The sequence below is a fragment of the Neolamprologus brichardi genome, chromosome 11 (assembly GCF_056152115.1).
Source record: "Neolamprologus brichardi isolate AB-2024 chromosome 11, ASM5615211v1, whole genome shotgun sequence".
NCBI lineage: Eukaryota > Metazoa > Chordata > Actinopteri > Cichliformes > Cichlidae > Neolamprologus > Neolamprologus brichardi.
In genome coordinates this window covers 21,687,053-21,714,561 of record NC_142114.1, presented here as the reverse complement: position 1 = coordinate 21,714,561, position 27,509 = coordinate 21,687,053, and the positions used below count along the sequence as shown (strand labels likewise).

Here is a 27,509-nt window from a genome sequence, read left to right as displayed (position 1 = left end):
ACAGCTTTTGATGACGCTCTGTTGGAGCACCAGAGGTTAAAGTAAGTGCTACACCCAATGCACTAGATGAGATATCTAAGCTTTTACTGACACTGACAGAACAGTTTTCCAAAAGACAGAGGTTTTACTCGAAAACAGATTATCGTTGCCTGACACTGTGCAATTCATTTTGATCTAACCCTTTGTTTTCATCCCTCAGGCAGCTGGCCATTGCAGAGAAAAGTGAGTGATAGGTTATGTGTTAATCCCAGGACATTTCTTTCCGTGGCAAAGATTAAAAGACTCTACATCATATGCCAGCAGAGAGTTATTTTTGCCTTTTTGTTTCAGATCGGGCTAAAGTGACAAAAGGCCTTCCTGATGTGGTAGCCATTATGGAGGGCAAGGTACAGTAACTGTTTAAATCTTGCATATGTGCTTCTCTCTGTGACCTGCCATTTCATGTCTTGTTTGCTCCTTCTCTTCAGTCTCTGTGTCTAACGTGCTACATTGATGGCGAACCAGCCCCAGAGATCTTCTGGCTTCGTAACGATAGGGAGATATTCAGCCAGGATCACTTTACAATCACTAAGGCGCCCAAGTGCAGCAGCATCACTATAAACAATGTCAACGTGGAAGATTCTGGAAAGTACAGCATCTTTGTACGCAACAAGTACGGCTCTGAAACGGTTGACGTGACCGTGAGTGTTTACAAGCATGGGGAGAAACCTCCAGCTAATGCAGTGGAGTTGAGTTAGGACTCCAAACTGAGTCAAAAATCGATATTTCTGCAGGGAGTGAGGGTTTACCAAGATCTGCGCACATGTTGCTTTTGAGAATTTCCTGCAAACAAACCACAGTATCCTCTACTCCAGGATTTGCTTCTACTTTATTTGATGTGTCTAGTATTTTGCTTAATGAAACTCTTTTCGGCTGATTATCTTATAAAATACCACTATAGCCAGTGTTCTGCAGTAAATGGTAGCATTTTCTGTAAGCAATTAGATACATATAGATACGATATGTAATTGACATTACGGAGCTAGTTTGCTGGCTTTTACTTGCTCCACTAGCACTGAATTTGCACTGCATTTTATCATTTATCTGCTTTTGGTCATGCTGCCAGTTTCAACAAGTCTCGCTTTAAGTGCTTTTGAAAAACCCTAAACTCTGATCTTAGTTTCCGTTGAAGCAGATTTGTATTTTTTTCTGTGTGTGTGTAGTGAATAAAGGGATTTACAGCAATTTTTCTCTGGTGGATTACTTCTAAAATAGATTTTGCAATGAATGATTTCTTTTCCACTCTGGAAGCAAACAGTCCGCAGTGTCATTAACCTTTCTACATTACCTTAGAGCAGCAGTCTCCAACCTTTTTTGCGCCACGGACCGGTTTATGCCCGACAATATTTTCACGGACCGGCCTTTAAGGTGTCGCGGATAAATACAACAAAATAAAAATAGTACCGGTACAAAAAAAAAGAAGATTTATTCATAACACACGTGAAAAGACCCAGGAAAACAGAGTTAACGATAAAAACGATAAGAAAATAACGCTGAAAACTGATAAAAACCCTGACAACTATACATTTCACACCTGAGCCTCTACTCTCGCGGCCCGGTACCAAACGACTTACGGACCGGTACCGGTCCGAGGCCCGGGGGTTGGGGACCGCTGCCTTAGAGTGGTAGATTTACATTAGTAGGCTGGAGACGTGAATGAGGTTCAGTTAAGGTCTGCATATTAGTCATGTTTATGAAATGCTTTCATTTAGCATTTTCTTCTTTTCATCCTTAAACTCCTCTACGATTTGATATCCTTCTGATAAAAGATTCAATTCTTTGTTCGTGTGCTCTTTTGCTGATTCAGATCCTTTGTCATAAATTGCAAGTGGAGCCTCAAAGAAGAATAGCTGTTCTCTTGTAATACTAATGAGGATCAAAATATTCAAGCTGTGAAATAGGCTGGCATGCATTTTACTGCCAAGTCCATGTGTGATTTACTAAATTTACCAATATGAATTGACCTTTGGTGAACGCTGTGTCGCCACATAGGTATAAATGAACTTCAGGTTATTCAAACATGTGATTACTTCAGAGGACGTTGTTACTCATTAGACATAGCACTGGGAGCCCTATACCATCAAGTATAAGAAGGTGGGGCATACGCTAGCAATCTCCACATTGTGTTGAGCTTCACACAGTTGCCTCAGCCTCCCGCCACCTCAGTGAAGGAGAAGCCAGACCCTCTAAACAACATGGACTTCAGTGGAACGTGGCAGGTCTATGCTCAGGAGAACTACGAGGAGTTCCTCAGGGCTCTGGGTGAGAAAAAAGTTGGGCAGTAAAGAAAAAAGGTATTATTTTCTGTAGCTGAAGTTGTAGGTTATTGTGCATAAATTAACAATATACGTGTGTTCTGCTTAACAGAGCTCCCAGAAGATGTCATCAAAATGGCCAAGGACATCAAGCAAATCACTGAGATCAAGCAGAGTGGCAATGACTTTGTCATCACCTCCAAGACTCCCGGAAAGTCCGTGACCAACTCGTTTACCATCGGCAAGGAGGCTGATATCACCGCCATGGACGGCAAGAAGATCAAGGTTACTCATTTTTATTAGACTTCTTTTTTTTTTATAAGAAATATTATCTTGAATACTAATTTACTTCAGGATGATGCAATCTTTGAGAGACTAAAAAAATACTGTATTCTCATTATTCATGAATCATACTCATATTTAGTAAACTGCTCCATTGTGTGCTATGGCAACAGTACCACTGTTAAATTGGTCACTGATTGCTGCATCTGCTGCTTCTGTTTGACTAAAGTTCAGTCATCTGTGTCTAAGAATACTCCTCTTCCTACTGGAAAAGTAAAAGAAAATTACATGTTAATGGGCCTGAAGATCTGAAGGGTTTAAATTCATTTTCTTGTCTGTTTTGAGGGATACATTATGTATAATGCCTCTTCCATTGATCTGCAGTGCACTGTCAATATTGAGGGCGGCAAACTGGTCGGCAAAACTGACAAGCTCCGCCACGTCCAAGAGCTCAAAGGAGGAGAGATGGTTGAGGTAAAGTCCACCTTACCAGAATTCAAACAAGCAGCAGTATGAAAAACCAAACAAACTATTTGCTGGATTATAATCTTAATATTGTCTGTAATTTTAAAGTGTTTCCTTTTCTTTATCCCATTTCAGACTTTGACCACTGGGTCGACAACTCTCGTCAGAAAGAGCAAACGCATATAAACTTGGCAGCGAAGAAACCAGTGTCTATTTAAATAAAAGTGTTGATTAAAAAGAGCAGCGTGTGTCATATTTCTGTCCCCTTATATTTGCAGTGAGGTCATTGCTTAATGAGGCCTTTTTGATGTGTCTAAAATGTTTTGTAAAATATTAACTAGGTAAACAAAAGATATCCATGCAAAGAAGCATTTGATAAAAGTTGTGTTTGCCATGTCGGCTATATTGAGAAATCTGCTTGTGGCTTGACGTCCACACCATCCTCTAGTGGACTAGCGGGTCTATTGCACGCTATGCCGTGATACTGGTTTGGATAGTTCTGGGGGCTTGAGCAGGCATAAATCAGTTTCTATGGTCAGTGTGGGGACTTGGCTTCTGTTTGATGAAAGAAAAAAAGTAATTATAAATCAGGAAAGGTTAAGGTGAAAACTTAAGGAAGCTTTAAGCTTATAAGGTTATTTTAGGGAAATTTTGGCAAATATTTTAAAACATTAACTGTTAGGGAATTACATTTAATTTCAGGACTCTGTGATTTCCATATGTTTCTCTTATAATCACAGACAGTATGAAACAGATTTGTCACACATAAGGTCAGATTTTAGACTTTTAACTGTATTACGACATTTCCTGCTGATGAGGACGCTCCCTTTGGCCATTCATAATATTAACGTAATGAAATAATAGATCAACAATTAAATGGCAGTTATATACCATAGAAATTTCTGTGGATTCAAAAGACATTGAATTAACAAAAACTTTATAACTACATGACAGTCTCAGTAATTAATTGAATATTTTTCTTTAATTTTGCACATTTAGGTCTTCCAGTCGTGCTGACAAACTTATTTCGTTTGCTACTTAATTGTAATGCAATTAATCCTCTTTACATTCACAGGAAGAGGGAGTTTCACTGATCCAATTATGCTCAAAGTAGCCTATATGTGGTCCACAATGTAAACTGTCAGTTTGACATCCCTGTCTGAGAGAGAGAGAGGAGAGAGACCGTCGTGCTTTACTTCTAGGCATGCGCAGTGCCGAGAGAGCGCTCTGACTGACCACGTAGCCTGTCTCAGCTGCGGTACAGATAGCTGCAATACACAAATTCACGGCCTCTCTACAGTAGCAACGGGCCGCTGAAAAAAATGGCGAGATACCTGAGGCCTCCGAATACATCTCTTTTTGTCAGAAATATCGCCGACGAGTCCAGGTACGTTGTTACTTTCAACCCCGCCGGCGTGCAAGCAGGCATGGCCAGGCTAAATGTGACGCTAGTTAGTTAGCAAACATGTCAACGTGATGTCATCATCAAAATTAGGAAACTGACGTTAACTGTCAGAGAGCGACTCCGAACAGAGAAGCTGGCTACGGACAACACAACCGTGTAATATTTGGTAATATTTAGAAATAAGAAGCTGAAACATTCGTGTTGTAACTGAAGTTAACGCTACACCCTGACCTGTCTGGGGGGACAAAAAAATAAACGACTGAAATACGTCTTTGAAACTGAACTAAAGGCTGGACAGCAGCAGTTCCTGCAAGTAAACTACAGTATCTGTAGTTTACGCACTTTTGCACTATGCACTTTTTAATTATAGAATTTAATTTTATGTCCTTCCTATCATTAAAAAATAATTACAAATATTAAGGCAACACTTGAACATTACAGCCAATTAAAACTTCGGGCATATAAATAGTGAATTCATTTTATCTGCTTTGGTGCACGTGAAAGTGATAACAGGTGGACTGGAGAGGCAACAATACGACAGAATGGTTTTGAAGGTGGTGGCCACAGACCGTTGCTCTCTCTATATCCCCTCTCACTTATTTTCTTGTTTTACTTTTTGCTGGTGCCTATGTCATTGCTGGCATCATAAGACTGTGGTCCATTCGAGTTACAGAGATAGTCCACCTCTTACAGGATTGCACATCTTTAAGCCCTGTCACGAGGTTTGATTTGTCTCCCAGCACAGGCTTAAGACGGTGGAAGGGATCTCGATGCACTTCAAGGTGCTCTGTTTTTAAATTAAGTTCAAAATGCCTTTATCCTCAGGGCATGGCTGTTTAAGCTTAAACAAAAAGTTCAGGCACTTGCTTGACTGTGCTATGAGAGTTAAGGCATTTTAAATTTTATTTTAAACAGAATGTCTTTTGAATGTGTATCCTTTCCAAAGAGTCCCTCAAATAGAATTGGTATTATTCTGACTGAATAACAGTCAGGAGTGCTGACTGACTCCACAAGACTGTTGAGGCGATCCCTTGAGGGGAGTTTCACGGGGCCATAGAAGGGAATTGACCCAGCAAAAGGACCAGTATCTGCTCCTTTGTGTGAAGATGAACAGGAGGACCACTGCCAGAGCCTTGCTCATGTGTGTGTTTCTGACCAAAGACTATGTAGGTGACATGAAGTCCAGGCATCCTTTAGTAGGACATGTGCTCACATGCCATACACTGTGTTTGGCATTACCAGACAACACTTAGAACTAGCCCGATGTCTTCACGGATGCAAGTCCACAGTGAGTACATGTGCCAGGTGTGAGCAAGCCTGGAGATGCCATGACGAATGTCATGATGCCAGCTACAACATTGGCACCAAAGCAGGTCAAATGGATTCACAATGGGTTATGCTTCCTAACTGGGGACATTGGTATCCCTAAGGTGTAACTGCCTTTGTGCTACATTGTTTTTGCTGCCAAGATTAAAATAAAAAATGTATTTGGAAATAAGCGTAATGAGTTCTGTTTGATAATCTAGAGGCCTAAATGTGAATAGTATGACTTAAAGTACTTATTATTAAAGATAATAAGTAGATTTTTAAGTGTGGTTGATTTCACAAAATAAAAAAAATCACTTCTGTGAAAAGTGCCATATATGGGTTTTATGGCCGCAATGAATATGTGAAAAAGACAGTTTCTGGTTAAACTGCACAAGTTCACCTTAAATGTCCTGATGAGGAAACTTCCTTATGAGTAAGAAAGTAATTCGGTTTATTTGCTGTTAAGCAATGTCCGATGCTTTGCTGGCGCCAACTCTTGTGTATGTGCTGCACACTGGACTCGAGCCAAATTCATATGGTAGCCAGCAGAATAAATGTGCTTATTTCATGACACTTTAGGCCAGAGGATTTACGGCGTGAGTTTGGTCGTTATGGGCCTATTGTAGATGTCTACATTCCACTTGACTTCTATACACGACGACCAAGAGGATTTGCTTACATTCAATATCCTTTATTCTTTCAGTTTATGTTCGTACTTTTTCACTAATGGATTGTAAAGCATCAACTCTGATCTGTTGGGTGCAGTGAATTGAGTAACACCTGATTTAATATTTCCCTTTTAAGAGGAGTTTATGTAATGTAATTGTTTTTTTTGTTTGTTTTTTAATGCTTCTAGCATTAAATATACTCCTAACCAATATTTCTTCTGTTGTTGCCTCAGAATGGTAAAGATACAGGTATGGAGACCCCACACCAAAGAAAGTTGAAAGGCGGTTGTAGAGTAGATTCAAGCCAAAGACATCCAGGCGACAAGCAGTAGTGGAATTTGGAAAATAAAGACAGAGCAAAAGCATGAAGATACAAAGAGGACAAAAAAGAGAGATTCCAGGCTTCCATTTGTCTACCAAAGGGAGGAAAAGAAAAGTGTTTATTGGGCAAAGACAAGCAGGAAACCTCAAGTTCTTCTGCCAAGGCTATAAAGATCAAGCTGAAGGTCAAGCATGTTAAAGGTAACAAGCCAGACTTTTTGTATCCTACCCAATCTGATCACCATTAGTATTTGTCTTGTCTTCACAATTTGAAGTCACAAATGGGCCTATTTTTAATGTTACATAATTTGAGTTGGTATTACTGAAGACGGTCAATTATAAATGAAAGAAATATGCTGAGATGATGAATTACTCTTATACATTTTTGGCCTCACTGATCCAGTAGCTGTGTGGTGTTTTTTTTTTTTGTTTGTTTGTTTGTTTGCTTTTTATTTTACTTGTGTTGCAGCTGCTTGCTGTGTTTTTTGTATTGCATGCGTGCAGCTTTCAGTTCCACCTTTCCAAATTAAAAGTCCTTAACAATCCAGCATGTTTGAAGATGTCCGGGATGCAGAGGATGCTCTTCACAACCTGGATCGTAAATGGGTTTGCGGGCGCCAGATTGAGATCCAGTTTGCACAGGGAGACCGCAAGAGTATGACCAATTGGCATTCCTACTTGAGCTTAACTGCACCATCTCCTTTTGGGAAATGTGTTGTATTGTTACATAACCTTTTGATGTGGATTTGTCATTAAAGCCCCTAATCAGATGAAGGCCAAGGAGCGCCACTCCCCTCGCAGTTTCTCTCGCTATGAGGATGATCGGGATACCCGCAGAAGACGATCACGGAGTCGCAGCTATGATCGCCGCAGGTCCCGGAGCCCTTCTTTTGACCGTCGCCCTCGGAGGTCTGAGAGCCCTAGAGAGTGAGTTCTTGGCAAATTTTACACCTTTTAAAGAATATAAGACATTAAAGTTCACCAAAAACATAATGATATAAATGTAGTGAGTGTGAAGGAGTGCTCTATGGATGTCTGCAGCTCTGAAAGCTGGCACTTGCAAAGGAGGAGGAAAAAAGAAAGGGGAAAGGGAAGATGGAGGGACAACTTATGACTCAATAGAGTGGGAGGGGGAAAAAATGTGTGTGTACATACTGGGGCTGCAACAATTCGAGTAACATGAATATAAATAAAATTCTCAATGCAAATTTTTTGCTTCAGTGCTTTGTTTAAACTCTGTAGCACTCAGTTGTCATTATGTAAGTACAAGCGTTTCACCCACATTTTGTATTAAAAATAAATATGCAATAGAAATATATCTGGTGCACATGTGCGAATTAAAAAAATATTACAACATTGAGCCCAAGCAGCCCCCAATTTTTCAACAAAAAAACGGATAAAACAACAGCAGCAGGGAAGATGCTGTCATAGTTTATCAGGGAGATGCCGTGTGGGTAGTTGGCACTCTGCCTCTGCTCTGTGTGGGTAGACAGTGCAGAGGCAGAGCAGTTACTGAGATGTTGAGCTCAGCTGGGGTTAAAGCAAACATTTTCTAGTGTGCAAAACAGCAGCACTTATTCCTGCAAGCATTATTAAAACCTTTATTTGGAAAAAGCTGGTGGGATTTCTCCATCAAACCACCTGTTTAAAAACCTTCAACATGAAGAGAAGCAAACTCTGTAGCCATCCTCATTTTGTTTACTTTGTTTTTTCCACAAGGAAAATGGGCTGTTAGCTTAGTCTAATAAGATGTTTAAATTAGGCAGCTAGCTAAAAGCTGCAAGCAGCTGTCCTACTTTATATCAGAGCAATACCTGCAACAGGGGTGACTCAACAAAACGGGGTTAGTAACCCATATTTATATCAAAGCTTTAGTAACATTATGCAATCCAAATCCACAACATAAAATATACTCAGTGTTATATTAATTGTATTAATATTTAAAATATTTAATAATATAAAAATAAAAGTTTTTTTTCACAGGCTGGTCAAGCTATAGAAGGGCCACTGAGCTGCCCTCTTTGCCACCGCAGAGCATTGAACAACACTTCACGAATTTGGAGTTATCATAAATGTTAACATGCTAACATTTGCTATTTAACTATTAGCAACTAAATGATAGCAACATTAGCCACCTGTCATCAGTAACGTAGCAGCCTGTGGACAGTGAGTCACAACTCATTATGGACAAATGGAGAACCACACAGGTTACTGGCTGTGCAGTGTCAAGGGAACAATAGCTGAACTGAGCAGAGAATCCAGAGGTTTGTTGAACTAGATCTGAAGAGGAGAGCTCTTTATCTAGACTTTGGTCTAGGAGTGCACTAGCTTGTGACTGACTTGAGTTTGGGTTTCTGTCTTTCACTGTCTTTTACGTTTATAACTGTTTAATATGTCAAGGGTATTGAAACGAGAGCTTAACCAACCTTTCAACATCCCTTAAAAAATTGCTCAGGAGACTATCTTACAATTTTGGATTATGCAAATTAGCAACTTGCTATTCTCATGATGAGCTGGGGACCTATCCAGGTTATAGCCCACCTCTCAACCCTGAGATAGGCTTCATATCCTGCCCCTGCAACCCTGAGTGGAATACGCGGTAAAGAAAACTGTTGGGTGAATGATGGATTGAGGAAACATGGTGGGTGTATCGCTCGTCTCTCTGGTGGAACTTTAAAGTGGAGCCCATATTTAGTATTAATTTCCTCATAATTACAAACTGATATGCAATACATTCCTTGGAATTCTCTGTTTTGTTTTTTGTTTGTTTGTTTGTTTTTTACATTTAAATATTAAATTAATTGACAGTTGTCATTACATTAAAAAAAAAAACAATTCTGTGAACTTCATTTACCAAAATGTAAGTGAACACAGTCTGAAATGGCTCTCATGCTGTTGGCTGGTTGCAACTTGGTGCAACACAGTTAACTAAAGCTGTCATTTAGCAAGTTTGGAGTGTCATTGCTTTGAAAGTGACCAATCACAATAAGACCTGCTGTGGTTCCTCCCCTCTGTCATTTAACTTTAAAGGAGAGCTTGTACACTCTGCAGTGTTCTGAGTAGAATGTGCTGTGTGGCTGTTGTGCACTTATTTCTATGTGCTGACATGAGTGAGTCTACCACCTCTTGTGAAATATTTATTTGTGACTATGTTTTAGTTATGATCTGCTTGTGACATGTGCCATAAATGTAGTTTCCTGTAATTGTGTGGGCCATGCGCAGCTTGTCAGAGGGCATGATGTTTGCAGGTTTGTACACAGAAACTTCGGACGATGTCCGAGCGTGGCAGTTTCTGCAGGAAACAATTTATGTAATAAAGAGGAAGCCATATACTGCTTGTATGTAGGCAAGCCATGCTGTAAGGATATAAAGTAATTCACTCAAACTGTACAGTAACTCAGCAATTTTGTTTTCTTGTTCCCTCTTCAGCTCTCGATCCTACAGCCGACATAGACGAAGCAGAAGCCATGAAAATAACAAGTGGGCTCATTTCTGTCCTCTTGTATTTCAGTAATCATATAAACATGGCACTGTACTCTGTAATGATAGTAACTGTAATGATAATCCCAATAGGCACAAAGCTCCTCCCAGTGACCACCACAGAACGCACCATGAAACGGCCTCACACTCCACCTCCCGCTCCCCATCAGCGTCCAGGTCAAGACCAAAAGGTAAAAAGAGCCAGTCCAGGTCTCACAGCCCTGCCGAAGACTTCCACCCATCCCAGAAACAGTCTGTCAGAAGATCCCCATCACGCTCGTACTCTAGATCCATGTCCCGGTCACGCTCTCGCTCCAGGTCCTGGGCTGGACGCAAGTCTGGAGGCCACTGACAGACTGTTCTCCAAAGCCCTCTGTTTATGTTTCTCTAGAGGTTTCTGTTTAATGTTCACCTCTAGCCATTTTGGACATGCATTACTTCACATTGTTGGCTTCATTAATCTGGTTAATGATTAATTAACTGGATAATAATGTTCTGTTACGTTCCTCCCAGCCCAGGTTTTTTTTGTTTGTTTTTTTTCCCCAGACATACAAGCAGCAGTGACAGGAGAACCACAGTATGTGTGCACAAGATTTTTGCTTTTGATTTTTTGTAGCTACAAGCATTATCAGTATTGACTCTAGCGTGTATAACATTTGGTTCCCTCTGCCATTGTTGCTATTATTACGAAGAGTTTTGCGTTTGCTGCTGAGAACTGCACCAATTCCCTCCCACACAGAGAGAGAAGGCTAGCTTCTGGATTGGGAAAGTTTGTAACAGAAGAATACCTTAAAGTCATTGTAAATTTTAAAAAAAATGATTGGATATAAGCTACTACTGTAGTGAGCTATGGAACTCATGCAGAGCAATGATTTTGTGCGTCACTATCTATCAATGTAACTGCATGCACTCAAAGTTGAATGCTTCAAGGTCCAACTGTGTTAAGAACTGCTGTTGTGACCTTTATGAAGAGACCAGGGTGCAAGTAGACATGTTAAAAGGTTGTATTTATAGAAAGGTGTGCATGTGTGAAAGGAGTCTTGTGCTTCCTGCTTTCATTTCTTATTTGAATATGGAGGAATCTCTTGCCAAAGGTAAATAAACAATTTTGTTATGTTTGTAAGAAAAGCACATTTGGCTCCTGCCCTTTTTTTTTTCTTTCTTTTTGGTACATGTGTTAAATTAAACTGAAGGCCTGCTTTGCCAGTATTCACAACATGCCCTGGTCTTAGATGTCTGGTTTAATTTAAGCAGGCCAACTTGTAAACTATAGTTATTGTAATTGCTGTGACAATGAAAGATATGCTGATACAGCTGGTACCCAATAATAGAGTCATTTTGTTATGTAATAATATACTAAAGATAAGAATCAATTGTTTTTCGTGTCTCTAAGTAACTCCCTTGTTTAAACTGTTATACCTGATATCTTTTGACAATAAATACATTCTTACACTGCTCTAGTTGAACAAGCTGTGTTGTAAAGGTAGTGTCAAACAAGTGTTACTATATCAAGTCAAAAATACTCAAACACAAAGTAGGGGGGTAGGGGAGGGGATTTAATTTTTTGTTTTAGTTTTTTTTTTTTTTTCGTTCAAGTTTTTCATCAATTCAAAGAGTGCTTTCTTGTTTTACATTTTGTAACAAATTAACACCAATTGTAAACAGGGCACATTTCATTGTTCTTGGTGACATTTCATCCGAGGGACAAATTAAAAAGCCAATTCACTGATTTAAATTTTGAATATGGAGACTGCCATGCATGATTTAGTCTGGGCAAGAAAAAAAAAGTTTACATGAACCAAGAAAAGGCAGTAATTAAAATAATAAACATTTTCAATTGTCAGCAGGCGGAAGAACAGCCAAGAACCGAAAATGTCTGGAAAATATTTGGTCAACTTGGGAATTTCCACCAATGATTATGGTCAGTTTCAGTATGAGTTTTAACTTAGGCACACAGTTTTTCTTTTTTATAAAAAATAAAACAAAATAATAAAAAAAGTGCTATGCTTACACACCATTGTAAGCACATTCACAACTCAAATCTATACATAAGCAAGTCTCCTAGAGTCCAATTGGGAGGTTTTTTTTTTCTATTTTACTTGTTTTTCCCATTTAGCATCTTTCAACCTACACTGCACAATACACAATAAAAAATGTGCAATAACTCTGGAAAGATCCGAGTGTAGGGCTGCTGATAGATGCTATAGGCAGCTTTTTTTTTTTTTTAACAAAAATATTCTTCAGTATTGAAGTCAAGACATGACCTTAGCATGTCTCATACATTCAGTGTTATTACTAAAAATACTTTTGTCAAACAGGCCACAAACTTGGCCTGCAAATGTACATATGCTACAAGTGTTTTATACAGTTCATTATTTACATGGCTCTTGAACTCACAAGCTTTCATACTTTGTTTTGTCATCTTTAAGCTGGCCATAAATGGCTCCAATTCTGCAAAGGGAAAGCAAAGAGCCTCAACAGAGAACTGAAAGAGAATCCATAGAAGATAGTCAATTACGCCTCCGTTAATTGAACAGCATCCTGGCCTGTAACTTATGAAAGAAAGAAAACAGTCTGATTGCAGTGCAGAAGGTTAAGGGACAGAAGTGCAAGAGACAACGGGCAGCAAGTGTCTGTTGATTATGGGGTAGTTAACCATTGAGACTTAATTTGTAAACGCAAACACCAGCCTCCTGTCTCACATTGAGGCGCTTGGACCTCTTCAGAAACATTCCTTAGCTCTGTCTCGCCTTTTGCACAAAAGCATACAGCCAACAGGGCCAGGCAATGTGGGTTTTTTTTGAGAAAACAAAACTCAGTAGTCCCACATTTAAGCAAGGCCCCCTTCCGCATGTTGGAGCTGCAGGCACTGTCCTGAAGAGGCAGAGACTGAGGAGCAGTAACGGTACTGATCAGAACAGATGAACAGGTGATCAAGGAGACGTCAAACCATTCACTTCGAGTTGGCAAGTGGAAATGGCAACACTGCCATCCGCCCAAATGTCCAAAAAAAGAAAAGCAAAACATTGCTTTGGTTATACACAGCACATTATACATCTTTCAACAACCACAACAGAAAGCACTTATACAAAATAATGCTATGATAAGAGTGCTGTAGACCTTGGACACACTCAACTCCAAGTGCATGTGCGCACAGCGCAGTAAAAAAGGGTACGTGAGTTGGTGGTCCAAAGCCAGTGTGCCATGGTCTCTTACTACCCTTCGTTTGAGGTTATACCATTAACCTGTAGTTACACTACAGCTCATCTCCTGTAAAATATCTTTTTTTTCCCTGCAGAACTGCAGTTGAGTGCCTTCTTTAGCCAAACAATGAATGTGATATATAAACAACAGTGGGCCCTTGATTAAAAAAAATAAAATTGCTACAAATATGAACCTGCTTTAGCACCTAAAGCTTAAGGAGATAACTCCAAAGATCATTCTTCATAGAAACATAAATGAAACACCATGTCTGTCCAAAGAAGTGGACCGTAAAAGTGATGGGAATTTACCTGACTAATGTTACCATCCTTGTTTGGGGAAAAAAGCACACTCAATCTGCCTTGGCAGCCAAGATTAAAAATAACAAAACAAAACATAAGTACAAAGAATATCCAGTTTGTCATAGTCACAGAAACTCCGCTAAAGGCATCACCGACCAGCAAGGCTGCAATTCTGTAAATTTTAAATGATCAGTTTTTTTAAAATGGATGGTAAACAGGAATTGCAAATCATTGCTCCTGTCAAGCATCCACCAACTTTGAAGGTCAGCCAAAAAAAGGAGAGAAAAAGAAAAGAGCTAAAAAATACTACAGAACTGAGGCGTTCCTGGTGGGTGGGTCCATGCATTGGCTTATTTTTTTTTCTTTAAATGAAGAACTGGTATCAGGCCTGCACCTTCAGGAGGCTCTTGAGCTGGAAGGTCATAACCTCCCTGTTGTCACAGGAGCCGATAGGGAAAGACACCCAGTGACTAGGGGGTTTGGGCAAAACACTGGGTGAAGGTGGCTCACTGAATTTAGGCCCTGCATAGCTTGGGCTGCCTTGGGTTGCCAGGAGTGTGTTGAGATGAGACACTGCACCCTCCCAGTTCTGATCATAGTTGGTGGAAAAACGGACAGAAGCATTCTTCTCTGCAGACACGGCTTGCCGTGTCTCTGGAGACCTGTGGTAGGCAGCGCCTTTCTCGCTCCGTCGGTGGCCGTGGTGGTGAAGGCCCCCTGCCCCCCCTACGGATGCAGCTGCTCCGTTCTGGTCACGGCTTCGCTGCTTTGCCCGGCCAAGCTGGTGGTTCTTCTTGGCCAAAGGGCGCTCAGGGTGGGTAACTGGAATGTTGTACCTCTCTCCACCTCCCATACTGCTTTTGCTCTACGTGTCACCTAAATTGTGAGAATAGTATTATTAAAAATAAACTCTGGTTATACATTTCTATTCACGCTAATAATCTATGCAATTATAGCGTAAGTTGTTGACTACCAACCGCGAGCACAGGCGCACCACATCACAATAAAAACAAGTACAGAGACTACGTGCAGAAACACCAGACAGCGAGGCTCGCCCATCCCCCACACGGACACCAGGAAAACAGCGCCAGCTCACCTCTTTGTTGTCAGAAAGTTAACCGAGTAGACGTCTCTCTTCAATCTTTCTCCTCCAATCGGGCCCCAGGTCCTCGAAGTAGTCTTCTGTCTACCTCTCGCTGCACATTTGTGTCCAGCAGAGTCTGAGGTTTTCATGTGCCAATAAGCGTTGTTTTCTCGTGAAGCCGAGCTGAACATCAATTCACCTCGGCGCACGACACTCCAAGAAGTCGCCGACCCTTCAGGGCATTAACAAAAAACGCTTATCAGATATGCTAACTTGACAGGACTTAACGTCCATTAGATATGCTAAATAGATAGGACTCAACATAACAATAGCGCTCACAGTGTTGTGACGTGTGACTGGGAACTGACGTTTTCTTCAAATATTCTATTACATAACATTGAAGTACCGACAAAATGACATTTCCTCGCCATTGCATTTGTAAAAACCCTGCATATAACTTGTAATCTATAGCGGTTATCACACGAAAATGTTATGTAAGAAAAGTGCGACATCATAGCCCACTTCTGTTTGCTCAGGCTGGGCTTAAACTGCGGCCAATTTTTCCCTTGTTCTTGTGTAGTAAATTAATAATAAAACGAAATAGTATGTATACCTTTCATATAGGATCATTGAATTAATTAGCAAATCCAGTGGTTCTAACGTTTTTTATGATCTAGGACGCTCTACTTTGGCACAGAACCAAAACAAAGAAACTCGGTTTAATATGGCGACGAGGTACAAAACTGTTTCTTACCGACTTCTTCAGGCTTGGTTGTTAAAGCCTTTCGTCAGAAAAGAATTTACAGTTAGCTTCTAAACTCCCTCTACGGACTATGTAGGAAGCACAGCAAACTATGTCTCCTACAAATCCGTCACTCTCGAAGCTTATTTGATGTTAAAGGCCGGTGAAGAGATCTCACTTCTCTCTCTCCCGACTCAGAATTGCGACAAAATGGACTCTACAGCAGCGGTATGTACTCCCTTGCAACGCAAATCTAACCAATCATAAAGCGACTACGAAATAAACAACCAATCACCGAAGAGGCAGTCGACAAGTTGCCTGTTGCCAGACTGGTGACGTCAATCTCCGACCCTCCTCTCCTTGCCTTTGTTGGAGCTCGGGTATTTCCCGAGAGAAGTGAAATAAAGAAGGAAAAAACACCACTTTCGGGCTCTGGACGTTAACGTAATAGATAGGAAATGCCCGAGATGGCACGTAAAACATTACATAAAGGTTTAGAGTGAGCATGGAGGCAGTTAAGTGTTATGTAACACCAAGACACCAAGCATGTCCGCTACCCCTTCGGTTAGGTTGTAAACACGTCCAGTGTTTAGATTTACTAAAGCGCCGTTTGTGCCACAGGAAACTGTTTTGGTTTGTTTTATCACATTTCTTACTTTTTCAGGTTTACCCCTTTTAAGCCCACTTGACACAGCAGCAACAGGCTGTAACAATGTCTATGAGCGGTTGTCCATCCCAAAACTGTTTTGTTTTATTTAAATTCATTGGGTGGAGGTCTTAATAAGGGTTAGGGGGCTATATTACATATATCACCCTCAGTTTGTCCCTTTGATGTTGGTCTCACTTTTCCTCTCAATCTTTTCAAAGGACTTTGAGGTTTGACTTCCATGGCAAAGTCTTCAGTAGGTTTTATGAGCGCAGGCAGGGGTAAGTGTCATCGCTCTGTGTCATCGAGGCCTTGCCTTCTTTTCTCGCCTTTTTAAAAAGTTGCACAACGCTGCTGAAGGCTGGAGGCCATGGCAAGGCAGGACACTCCCCAAAGCAAAGTAATCTCTGAAATGGGGCTGTGCCAATCAAGAGTCAACTATGTAAGGAAAGTAGGTCACCCAGAGACCGCTGTAGGTCGCTAGAAACACATGGGGGGTGGAAAGGACTATACTCGCCATATTTGACTGGCTGCAGAAGCCAAGCAGTGTCAACACGTCACACAGATAGTGTACAATTGGAAAGTTGGATGGAAACTTTTTCCCTCACACAGAGAAAAAGAACAAAATTACAGATTATCTATTGGCCTGATTATTTACGGCGTTCTGTTGGCCTACAAACAAGTGACTGAAGCTATGAATATGAACTTGAATGGTGCAAAATGTTTGTCATATGCCCACGCAAAGGGAAGTGGGGAAAGTACAGAAGCAGTTTCACACAGCTCAGCAATAAGTTCAATACATATAAAGAAAGTCTGTACTCTCAGTAAACATATTCAAATTAAACCTTTTTTTCCTGGAAGTACCATTTTTGTACATTAGTTACTTAACAAAGAAACTTAATATGCTATAAAAGTAACACATAATTGACAGAATTTAAATATTGAAATGAAACCCATGGTGAAATAGATCTATAAGTGGGTTTGGGTAAAACAGGCACATTAAATTGGAGGTCCTTCTCATCCCTACTGTTATTTAAGTTTTATTTAGTTATTAACTTTTTACGGGACCACAGTGCGCAGATGAAGTTGGTACACTCACAGAACACTTTTTTTTTTTGAAGATGTGCCAACCGCAGATGGTTTTCTGTGAAAAATGCCCACAGAGCATATTTGGAATGAACCACTGAAACCAAACAGGAAAAAATACCTTTTCAGATGAAAAAGTTATTGTTGACGTTGTTGTTGTTGTTTTTCTTTGCAGACTACAGCGCATGATTGTTTGACTCGCCAAGTTTGAAGATTTCAAGTTTTCAAGCCATTTTATAATAACCCAACGCCTCAACATCTTTCCCTTTATTTTAGTAGTACATTTAGAAAAAATATATACATTTTTTAAATGTGACTTTTAACAAACCACTGATTTACAAAACAGATGAGAAATAATGGCAGTTTTCAACAACATTTCTCAAGTTTCCCAGTTTCCGTCATTACATGAGCAAAGGCTCAATTCACTTGTATTATTTTACAGCTTTATGAATCTAACGAGCTGTTTAAATTACAAATACATTTAACTCCTTATTTGTTTCGACTAATGCTGGCATCACCCCACCAGAAATAGCAGTGCATGATTTCTGAATTATTAATGACTTCCTTGCAATCACGGGTATGGGTTTCATTTTACTTTTTGGGGGCAGGGACACCAAGTGCAGGTTATCATCCAATAATTTGAATTTTCTGCACCTGCATGCATGTGCATGGCAGGTGTCATTTTTATTCACTATTTTAATAGAAAATATCTATTATTCTCATGTAAAGTATTTAAGTGCTTATGCATATGCTTAGATGGAGTATGTGTATGTGTCAGCATGACCTTTTGAAAACTGCTTAGCTTTGCTTAACGATGTTTCACTATGTTATCTGCTAACTGTTACGGCGTTGAAGGACTAAACTCCCAAGATGACCAGTGCCAAGAGCTTCCTGGGAAAAGATAGTGGGAGTTGTTTTCTGCCCAGAAACAGCCCATTGGACAGAAACCTGTTGTAACTGGGAAGATACAGAGAGTTGTGTGTGAAGGTATAAAAGAGGAGCTGAGACACCCCAAGGGCAGAGCGCTCGTAACTTAGACCTGTGATGTTTTGATGTGTGTGTTCGCTCTCCTGCATGCATGCAGTATTAAAATAGCTTGACCACAGCTGACAGTGTTGCAGACCTTCTTTTTTTTTTACAGAAAATTCCACAACACTACAACAACAACAACAATAATCTTTATTTATAGAGCACATTTAAAAACCAGCGGTATACCAAAGTCCTTAACATAAGAGACAGAGAAGTAACACGAGTATTATAAGGCCTTAGCAAAGTATCAAATATCCTCACAGGTCAATGCCACTAATACACAGGGGTAATATAAAATGCATATCAAAATAAAAACATAATAAAAGCACAAGCCATAAAAATATGTATAAAAAAAAATAGAATATGTCTACAAATGATTCATCCAAGTTTTATGAACTCAGATTTTCATATTACAAATGACCTACTCCTGGAAAAAAAGAAAATTAAAAATTTATATTAGCACTCCTCACTCGTATCAAGTTAATTACATCTAAATGTAAATTTAAGGAAGTTTATTTATTTTAAAAAAACTAAGAAAAACACTCAAATATGTAATTAAAGATTTTTTTTAAGTGTGTGTGTTTGCGCTTTCTCCTGCAACAGTGCAGTAGTATCTAAGGGTGATCACGTGAAATAATTGGGTCTTGCATTCATGCAATGCAAGACCTTGTGTACAGCAAAGCTAACACAAGCTGAGGGGCGTTGAGCCTGATGACCTACCCACTGCAGTGACCCAATTTAAATAGATAACACAAATCAATGCATATATGTAGTCCTAATCCTATACTATGATAAGGTATGCTATTCCCAGGCGCTTTGTTACCTGTGACTGATGGAGTGGGATCCTGGTTATGGGGTCCCACTCCGTTATAGGGTGGCCTTGTATCGTCTCGTTCAGCTGTGCACCAACTTGCTCAGGAGTTATTCTTTCTTATAAAATTTGCTGCTGAACTGACCTGGTTAGTGGTGGGTACCGGCCCAACAGGAAACTTCTGCAGGTTCCAGCATGACTGCAGTTAAAAGACTGTTGAGGCCTCAGACCTGAGAGCAGAGCTGTGTTTTTAATTCTCTTGTTGAGAAACAAATAGAGTTTACACAGTTGTGGGTTGTGGGAAGTCTGGTCAAATATACATTCTCTTTACAGATAAACAGATATCTCTGTGAACTCCATCGAGGTTCCTGCAGCATTCATAATTCTCATGTTGAATTAAAAATTGTAGCTAACACTTTTCATATATCGTATTCCCTCAAAAAGAACCCTGATCATGTCCCAGTTGAAGTGAAAGTAAACAACGCTCTAGACTGTCTGTTAAATTTCAATTTTTAAGCAAGTGAATGTCCTTGTCTTTGTCATAATTAATTGATATCTTTCTCTCACTCAGTTATTACAATAAACATACAGTTAGGTCCATACATTTTTAGACAGTTGCACTTTTTTTTGTAATTTTGTCACAGTACACCAGCACAGTAAATTTCAAATCGAACCGTCAAAATGTGATTGAAGAGCACAGTTTAATCTTTAATTTATGATCTATTTACAAGTACAGCCATTTTTATATAGGTGTGAAAAAGATTGTTTTGAACAACAAAGATTAAAATGAACTGGTATCAGAATGATGACAAGATAAAAGTATGGTGAAAGAAAGGAACAGTTCATGATCTGTCTGTGAAATATGTTATATGTAGGCATGTGTGGCTACCGGTGGAACTGGGCCACTAGTATTTATTGATGTGACTGAGGTGCACAGGGTTATACTCTCTGCTCAGATCAACCAAATGCTGCAAAAGTAGTCAAAATGTGCTTCACAGTACAAATGAATAACGACCCAAAACACTCTGCAAAAGCAAACCAAGAGTTTTACAACATAAAGAAATTGGGCAATTTTGAATGGGCAAGTTAGTCACGTGATCTTGAACCTAATGACGCATGCTCCTCAGTTACTATAAAGATGCTATAAGTTGCCTTAATTTCTAATATGAAGGCAGAGAGACCCATAAACAAGCTGCAACTAAGAGGAAACAACTGGTGATATGCACAATTTCCAGGGGCACAGACACAAACAGTGGCAAAATTACAAAATTGTATTATTGTCCAAAACATTATGAACCTGAATGTAACCCTCCTCTGTCACACCAGCTCTCTGCATGTCCTCCTTCATTACGTATATCCACAAATCTTCCTTTTTTACTCCTGCCTGGCAGCTCTATTTTCAACCCACTTCGCTGTCCCTCCTCTGTACATGTCCAAACCGTGTCAAACCTGAGCTGTCCCTCTGATGAATTCATTAATAATCCCATCCATCCTGGTCACTCCCACTGTAGGTCTCAGCATCTTCAGCTCTGCCACCTCCATCTTCAAATCGTCTCCAAACCGTACATCACAGCAAGTCTCACTACCATCTTGTAAACCTTGCTTTTCAATCCTGCTGCTATCCTTCTGTCACAAATCCCGCCTGGACACACGTCTCCACCCACTCCACCCCGTTTCCCATGACGATGTAATTGAAAGCTATTTGAGTCAGTTTAGATTTATCTGTGTGCTTTTGCAATTTTCATTTGGTGCGTTTCATTTCCATATTTAGAAGTCGAGCCTTTCATTTAACAAAAACAAAGTAAATAATTAAGCATGATTAAAGGATTAAGCATCCAAGTAATTCGATTTTTGCCCGATCATTTTTTCCTGTGTTCTTCATGTCAGTGAACTGATACTGCTCCCTGAGGGTCTGGCAATCTGGAAATGAGGAGCGGAAATTTGATTAATGGATTTAATCCAAATCTGTCTGAAGCAGCAGAGCTGGCCCTGATGTTTGTGTCCAAGGCAATTTCTAAAAATGGATTGTGTAACAGGATGATGCAGTTCAACAGATAATTGAACATTTCAGCTTTTAGTCTGCCCTGTTGTCTGTCGTGTTTATGCTGCACCTGGACAGACAGTGAGCGAGTAGAAATCTTATTGAAGCTGTGCTGCCTGCTCCTAATCACATTTCCTGCTTTCTGTCCCGCTGACTTTATCAGGTCAAAGGAGGAGAAGACACAGCCCGTGCACCAGATATCGCTGCCTTTCCCCGAGACATTTTTTGTTTCCTTTTCTTTTAAAACAGTCATGTAGTAGAACACTAACTCATTTCCTTCATGAAATTTGATATATTACTTAAATTCGTCAGACCCAGTTACAGACTCTGTGTTATTGAGCATGATTTTCTCTAAATGCTAAAATAGGTTGCTAATTTATTTCAGATTGCCTCGGGTATGTGGTTTAGAGATCTGATTAAATTGTTGTCAAACTAATGCAGCCTATTTTTACCACATGGGACTTAATCTAAATTAAATGACCTCATTGCTGAGTGGACCGCTTGTTGAGTTTGTATCACTAATGAATAATCTTTAAACAAACTTTTAACTTGTCACCTTTAGTCTGATGCTTTTGGCCAGTTTCCTGACTTAATCATATTGCCTACTGAATCAGGGTTGCCTAGTATTGCCCCCTATGTACTGCCACCAGTACTACAATACAATGGGCGAGTGGACTACTCTCTCATTTACATAAAAGGGTTTCAGGTCAAGTGAGTCAATGCTATCACTACGCAGATAGTATTTGACTAGTTCAATTTCAAAATGCTGAACTGGACACTTGAAATCCTGTCAAAGTAGAGTGGCTCACATTAGAATGAATTTGGTGGTGAAATTAAGGATCAAAAATCAAACATGTAGTCAGATTTATTGAATTGCAACACACACACACACAGGAAAAAACTATAAAGTTGTCTGTTGTAGGGGTCTTGATGCATGCGCAATCATCCAGGTAAGGAAATCCCAAAAAGTTGATTCTGTTCATCTAGACGTAGCATTTTTAATGTAGAGGCCTTTGGTAAATGGTCTTTGATCAGTGGTCATGAGAATTTGCATATTAATGATCAAGGAACTGACCTCAGAGCCCATTGTTCATTAAGTTTCAGTCATTGTGCAGATGCATTGTTTATAAAGTTGGGGGAACTTGGAGTGAGCTGAGACTGAAAAAGTGACTTAAATGGGTGATGAAACGTTTCTACCACTGAAAACACCACACCCAGATGAACTGAATCGACTTTTATTTCCTAACAGATTTGTCACAGCCTGGCGAGGGCAGACTGTATGAATTGAAAAGGACCCAAAATGCAGACTCCAAGGAACAGGGAACAAAACTTGAATGTTGTGTGTGTGTGTGTGTGTGTGTGGGGGGGGGGGGGGGGGGGGGGGGGGGGTCTACCCCAGCTCTCATAGGGCAAAAGGCGAGGTACATCCTGGGCAAGTCAGCAGTCTACTGCAGGACAAACAAGAAAACCAAGGAATCAAAGCCATCTTTTTATTATCTACAATTCCTTTACTTCTATAAACTGCAACAAGGTGTTCTTCTAATCCTTCAAGCAATGTTGTATGAGTGTAGAATTAATGAGTGAAGCAGGGGTAGTCAACTCCAGGCCTCGAGTGCCGGTGTCCTGCAGGTTTTAGATCCCACCCTAGGTCAACACACCTGAATCAAATGAGTAGTTCATTACCAGGCCTCTGGAGAACTTCAAGAAATGCTGAGGAGTCATTTAGCCCTTTAAATCAGCTGTGATGGATCATGGACACATCTAAAACCTCCAGGACACCGGCCTGGAGTTGCCTACCCCTGGAGTAAAGCATTAACTAAGTGATCCTGCAGGGACAGGGTATACGCACATATTTCTGTTATGATAGATGCCGTTTTGTCCAATGAATATGAGTAGAAGATAGTAACAAAAAGAGGTGGAAAACAATTGCTATTTAAATCTAATTGAAAGAGGGCTTCACATTGACTAGGACAGTTCAATCTTGACCTTAGGTAGTTCGTTAGAAATAACAAAAGTTCTCTTATTGAGATATTTAGGCACCATAAGAAGCTGTTGGCACTTGCAAAATATGCTGCAAAACCCAATGTGGTTATGCCCCACTTCCTCTTTTTTTGATGATCATGCTTTTTACACTTAACATTTGATATCTGACACTCAGTAATCTTATTGGCTTTTCGCCACAGTCCAACCTCATGAAGCATACTTGAAATATATGAGAGACTTCAAAATTCAAAAGGGTTGATCTTTGAACGATCTACTGGTAATCTCTATTTCTGTTTAAGAAAATATTACAGAAAAAAACAAACAGAAAAAAATTGGAATTTGTGACAGAGAGTGGATAATTGATCAAAAAGTGGGCTTGGTTTTTGTTTTATCTCAGATGTCGTCTAAGCAGCTCCCGCCCCTTCATGTCATCACAGCTATACCCTCCTTGTCTTCTCCCTTCACATGCACACCAGTACTCACGTCTGCTGGTTTGTGTGTTATGCGGCTTCAGCTCTGCAGCTAAGAGGCAGGAAATCAGATATTTCAGTAGTTTGCCAAGAAAGAAGAGAAGGTGAGCTCTTATAACTTTATTTAACACAGTTAAAAATGTTCTCTTATATATGAGATTTAGCAATTTGGTTTAAGTGGCATTTTGCAAGTGTGAAATTGTTAGAAAAAAAATATGCTTTCTGCAATATTTCTAATCTAATGTGTAGAGAGTTGATCTACTGTTTCTGACTTAAAGTCTCTGTTTCCTGCAGTACATAAAAGAAGAGTGACTTCAAATAGTAGTTTTATTTTTTTTTTATTCCAATTCTGCCCAAAGGGTTCATGATCTTTTGTAACAATGTGTCAGGGCGCAAAAGTTACTCAAGGGGTTATTGCCACACGACGCTCCGCATGTCACCACAATGTTCATAAAATGTCTCTCAATAAGGATCTTTCTCAATATGTGCTTCCTTTGGCCTCATACATATGCAATTTTTATAGTCTTCACATGGCCGTGTCACAGATACAGTGGAAACAGTATAGCGTGGTATAATTGGAACAACGCCACACCTAATCTTATTTATATAATTTCTGAGTGTTTATCAGCTGCTCTTGAAATATATTGCTTCAGGAATATTTTGATTAAACCCTCTGTATTTCATCAGTCATGCTATTCCCCACCAAAAAAAAAGAACAAAGAAATCCTCAATCTTAAGCCACTTTGTGCAAACATTTAAAGGCAGTTCTTTTCATTTATAACAGCATAATTTACTTCAATCTAATGTTTTTGCCTCAGCTTTCCACAAACCCTTTAATCTATTGATTGCATACAGGCGACGCACTTCACTGGAGATTGTTTAATTCAACTGTGACCTTCACCCGCTGATAAAACGACTAAATACAGTCTCCTCTGATTCCACAAGAGGGCACCAACATGGAGCTCCTGTACAGTGACGGCACAACAGCAGTCTGGAAATATTTTTTTTTAAAAAGGCAGCTAACAAAAACTACATAATTTTATAATGCAGAGTATCCACCCTAGGGGATAAACATTTATGTGATGTGCATAGATGTTCCTGACATGAATGGGAAAGCTAAATGTTTTAGTAGCTGAAATTTCACTATAACACTGAACATATGATGAAAAATTTGCTTATTTTTAACATAACAGGCACAAGGATAAAGCTCTGTGTATTTTTAAACTCAATTCAGCCTTCAGTAAAAATCAAAGTGTTTTATGGTTTGCTTGAAACCATGTTCTACCAGGCGACTATCTCTCCCGTAACATCATCAGCTGAAACTGTGATGATCGTCTGTTTGTTTTGGTCTCTAAATGACTTTCTCTCTTGACTCAGAGACGTTTATGTTCCCTTTAAGCTCCAGCTTCAATGTCGACAACAAGATAAAAAAGTAATCACGTTTTCTGGTTTGTTTGTTTCACCACAGGAAGTTACCTGTCCCGTCCAACCTAATGTGACATACGTCAAAGTGACGGAATCTTAACACATAAAGATGTGAATGAAAGATCAGATTCTGTAGAGACATCTGTGCTTCATAAATAACTTGTAACATTTGTTACAGCTTTTTTGTACTTCATTTCCTAATTATAGTAGCTGGAATGACGGACGGGGAGACAGCTACTTCTGCAGAGCATGGACACGCAGGTAATATCTTATCAACAATAGCTATGCAGCTTTCCATTAATGGTAAAATTCAGTTCTGTGTTATATAAAAAAAGGACATCTGTATGTACAGTTGACTGGTCAGCTAAGACTTGTCACGGTACTGATTGTGTTTTTCTCCCAGTTAACAAGTCCTGTGTGAATCTGACGTGCTACATGGTCCTGAGTAACGAAGAGAGGAAAGCCATCGGCACCATCTGTTTCCTGGCAGGCCCTGTCACACTACTGGAAAATGTTCTTGTGCTGGGGGTGATTGCTAGCACAGCCACCTTGCGAAAGCGACCATCCTATCTGTTTATTGGCAGCCTTGCTCTGGCTGATGTCTTTGCCAGTTGTTTCTTCACCATAAGTTTCTTACACTTTCACCTCTTTCATCTCAAAGATGGCCCAGGCGCCTACCTCTTCAAGCTAGGCGGTGTCACCATGGCCTTCTCTGGTTCAGTGGGAAGTTTACTGCTGACTGCTCTGGACCGCTACCTCTGCATCTACCACTCCTCGACTTACAAGGTGTTGCTGACACGGCGCAGAGCCCTGCTGAGCCTTCTGATTCTCTGGAGTACAATCATCTTCCTCTCCTTCTTACCTCTAATGGGCTGGAGGTGTTCCACAGGCCTTACTCCACCTTGCTCAAACTTGTTTCCATACATCAATAAGCACTATCAAGCCTTCTGGACCAGCTTCGTCCTTGTGATTCTGGTTCTGATTTTGGGGGCTTATGCTCTCATCCTGTGGAAGGCCCACCGCCATGAGTCCTCAATGACCAGCTTCCATGGAGCAGCAGGAAAAGGTCAATCTCGCATGAGGATGGATATCCGGTTGGCTCGCACCTTTGGCCTGATTCTGCTCATACTGGTGGGCTGTTGGGTTCCTGTGCTTTCTTTCATGCTAGTAGATGTCTCAGTGATCCTGACCCGAGACCAACAGCGGGCCTTTGCTTTCTGCAGCACCCTCTGTCTGGTCAACTCTTCAGTCAACCCACTGCTGTATGCCCTGCGCTTTCGAGAACTAAGAATTGCTCTTTTGCGGGTGCTGCAAAAGCTGTGTTGCAAGAGAAGGTGTAAAAAACTCACAGAAGACTCAAGCCATGGACTACCCTCTGCAGAAGACAACTGTACTGCTTTATCTGACGATGAGACGCCCAAGGCCAGAACCACCAGACCTGACTCCATTTCAGAAATGGTCTACAGTCACCAGCTGACCATGAAAAAGTGAAGGAAGCTGAACGTTAAAATAAAAGAGAAGCAATACAGTTTGTGAAACACTTGTTTTCACGACAGCTGTTAGCTAGTGATCAACACCATCACTGTAGATCAGGATAAAATCTGTCTATACAAGGAAATGTCACTTACTGTTTTTTTTTTTATTGTAATTGCAAATAAGCTTGTAAATAAGTAAACAACACATGATAACAGTACTTGTCAAAACAAAACACAAACCCTGGGAATTACAATGTGACCATTACACATTACTTTAATTATAAGAGATTATAAAGTATGTTGTTAACCATTAATCCGTAATGTTATTACCAGTTAATATGCTTAAAATAGAAAATGATAGTTACACAGAGGACACACGGAGCTTTTTTCAGCATTTTGCAATAACTGCACCCAAAAGATTTAAATGGAAATAAATACCTCTGCACTCAATCAGACTAAGTAAATTGTTTTGTACAAATGTATGCTACTATGTGTTACTAATATTTAAGCACATATAAAGGTCATTTACCTTTGACCTCCATGTTTCTCCTCTCACTACTTTAGCATTCCATGAAATCCTGGTTCCGTGAACTGAACTGCTGACTTTAGGTTTGCCATTTGTTGCTAGCATGATTCTTTATTTTTCAGTGTATGACCCAGAGCACGCAGGAACAGAGGAAGCAGTGGGTCACCGATCTGCACATGAATGCCAGGACCCCACAGAATTTCACACAATGCTCACTGCACAAATCCAAGCAGCGTGTAGAGGTGAATGGAGCAAATGTTAGGAAGAGAACGAGCACAGACACTAGAACAGTCTTTGCGATAGTAAAAGCTGGCAGCTGCAGTAGAGCGCACACTGATATGCAGTTACACTCGCAGTGACACTCAGCGAAACATAATCAGAGCTGCCGCTTGTTGATTTAAGGTCACAGGAAATTCTTTAGAACACCTATTTCATCCATTGTGTGAACTTATTAAAAATAACACT

At 40.1% G+C, this 27,509-nt stretch overlaps 5 protein-coding genes across 11 annotated transcripts in view; 4 read left to right on the top strand and 1 right to left on the bottom strand.

The window, feature by feature from the left end:
• The window catches only part of myom3 (myomesin 3), a 69,740-nt gene extending 68,527 nt beyond the window's left edge, over nt 1–1,213 (top strand). For 2 of the 3 annotated variants that reach the window (XM_087848340.1, XM_087848341.1), the window contains 4 exons: nt 5–41; nt 200–222; nt 331–386; nt 468–1,213. In XM_087848340.1, the coding sequence (XP_087704466.1) occupies nt 5–41; nt 200–222; nt 331–386; nt 468–737 (386 nt within the window). In that variant the 3' untranslated portion in view covers nt 738–1,213. The remainder of the gene's footprint in view (nt 1–4; nt 42–199; nt 223–330; nt 387–467) is intronic. The other variant, XM_087848342.1, reaches the window with a different exon arrangement.
• A 929-nt stretch (nt 1,214–2,142) lies between these two features.
• On the top strand, nt 2,143–3,281 carry fabp10a (fatty acid binding protein 10a, liver basic). The gene is made up of 4 exons (XM_006791708.3): nt 2,143–2,301; nt 2,407–2,579; nt 2,961–3,050; nt 3,177–3,281. The coding sequence occupies exons 1-4, from the start codon at nt 2,235–2,237 to the stop codon at nt 3,225–3,227; spliced, it is 381 nt and encodes a 126-aa protein (XP_006791771.1). The 5' UTR covers nt 2,143–2,234; the 3' UTR covers nt 3,228–3,281.
• A 980-nt stretch (nt 3,282–4,261) lies between these two features.
• On the top strand, nt 4,262–11,704 carry srsf10a (serine and arginine rich splicing factor 10a). Of its 4 annotated transcripts, none has more exons than XM_087848338.1 (6): nt 4,262–4,428; nt 6,656–6,944; nt 7,292–7,398; nt 7,502–7,670; nt 10,173–10,223; nt 10,317–11,704. In XM_087848338.1, exons 3-6 carry the CDS (start codon nt 7,293–7,295, stop codon nt 10,573–10,575), a joined length of 585 nt encoding a protein of 194 aa, XP_087704464.1. In that variant the 5' UTR covers nt 4,262–4,428; nt 6,656–6,944; nt 7,292; the 3' UTR covers nt 10,576–11,704. The 4 variants fall into 4 exon arrangements, with proteins under 4 accessions (XP_087704464.1, XP_087704463.1, XP_087704462.1 ...); XM_087848337.1 differs by having other exon boundaries at nt 7,213–7,398; XM_087848336.1 differs by having other exon boundaries at nt 6,656–6,963.
• Nucleotides 11,705–11,758: 54 nt separating this feature from the next.
• On the bottom strand, nt 11,759–15,774 carry pnrc2 (proline-rich nuclear receptor coactivator 2). The gene is made up of 3 exons (XM_006791706.3): nt 15,565–15,774; nt 14,823–15,042; nt 11,759–14,602 (listed from the first exon to the last, which is right to left on the bottom strand). Exon 3 carries the CDS (start codon nt 14,577–14,579, stop codon nt 14,109–14,111), a length of 471 nt encoding a protein of 156 aa, XP_006791769.1. The 5' UTR covers nt 14,580–14,602; nt 14,823–15,042; nt 15,565–15,774; the 3' UTR covers nt 11,759–14,108.
• A 7,799-nt stretch (nt 15,775–23,573) lies between these two features.
• On the top strand, nt 23,574–26,940 carry cnr2 (cannabinoid receptor 2). Of its 2 annotated transcripts, none has more exons than XM_087848335.1 (3): nt 23,574–23,722; nt 25,222–25,304; nt 25,447–26,940. In XM_087848335.1, exons 1-3 carry the CDS (start codon nt 23,574–23,576, stop codon nt 26,532–26,534), a joined length of 1,320 nt encoding a protein of 439 aa, XP_087704461.1. In that variant the 3' UTR covers nt 26,535–26,940. The 2 variants fall into 2 exon arrangements, with proteins under 2 accessions (XP_087704461.1, XP_006791768.3); XM_006791705.3 differs by having other exon boundaries at nt 23,630–23,722; nt 25,251–25,304.
• The last annotated feature ends 569 nt before the right edge of the window (nt 26,941–27,509 follow it).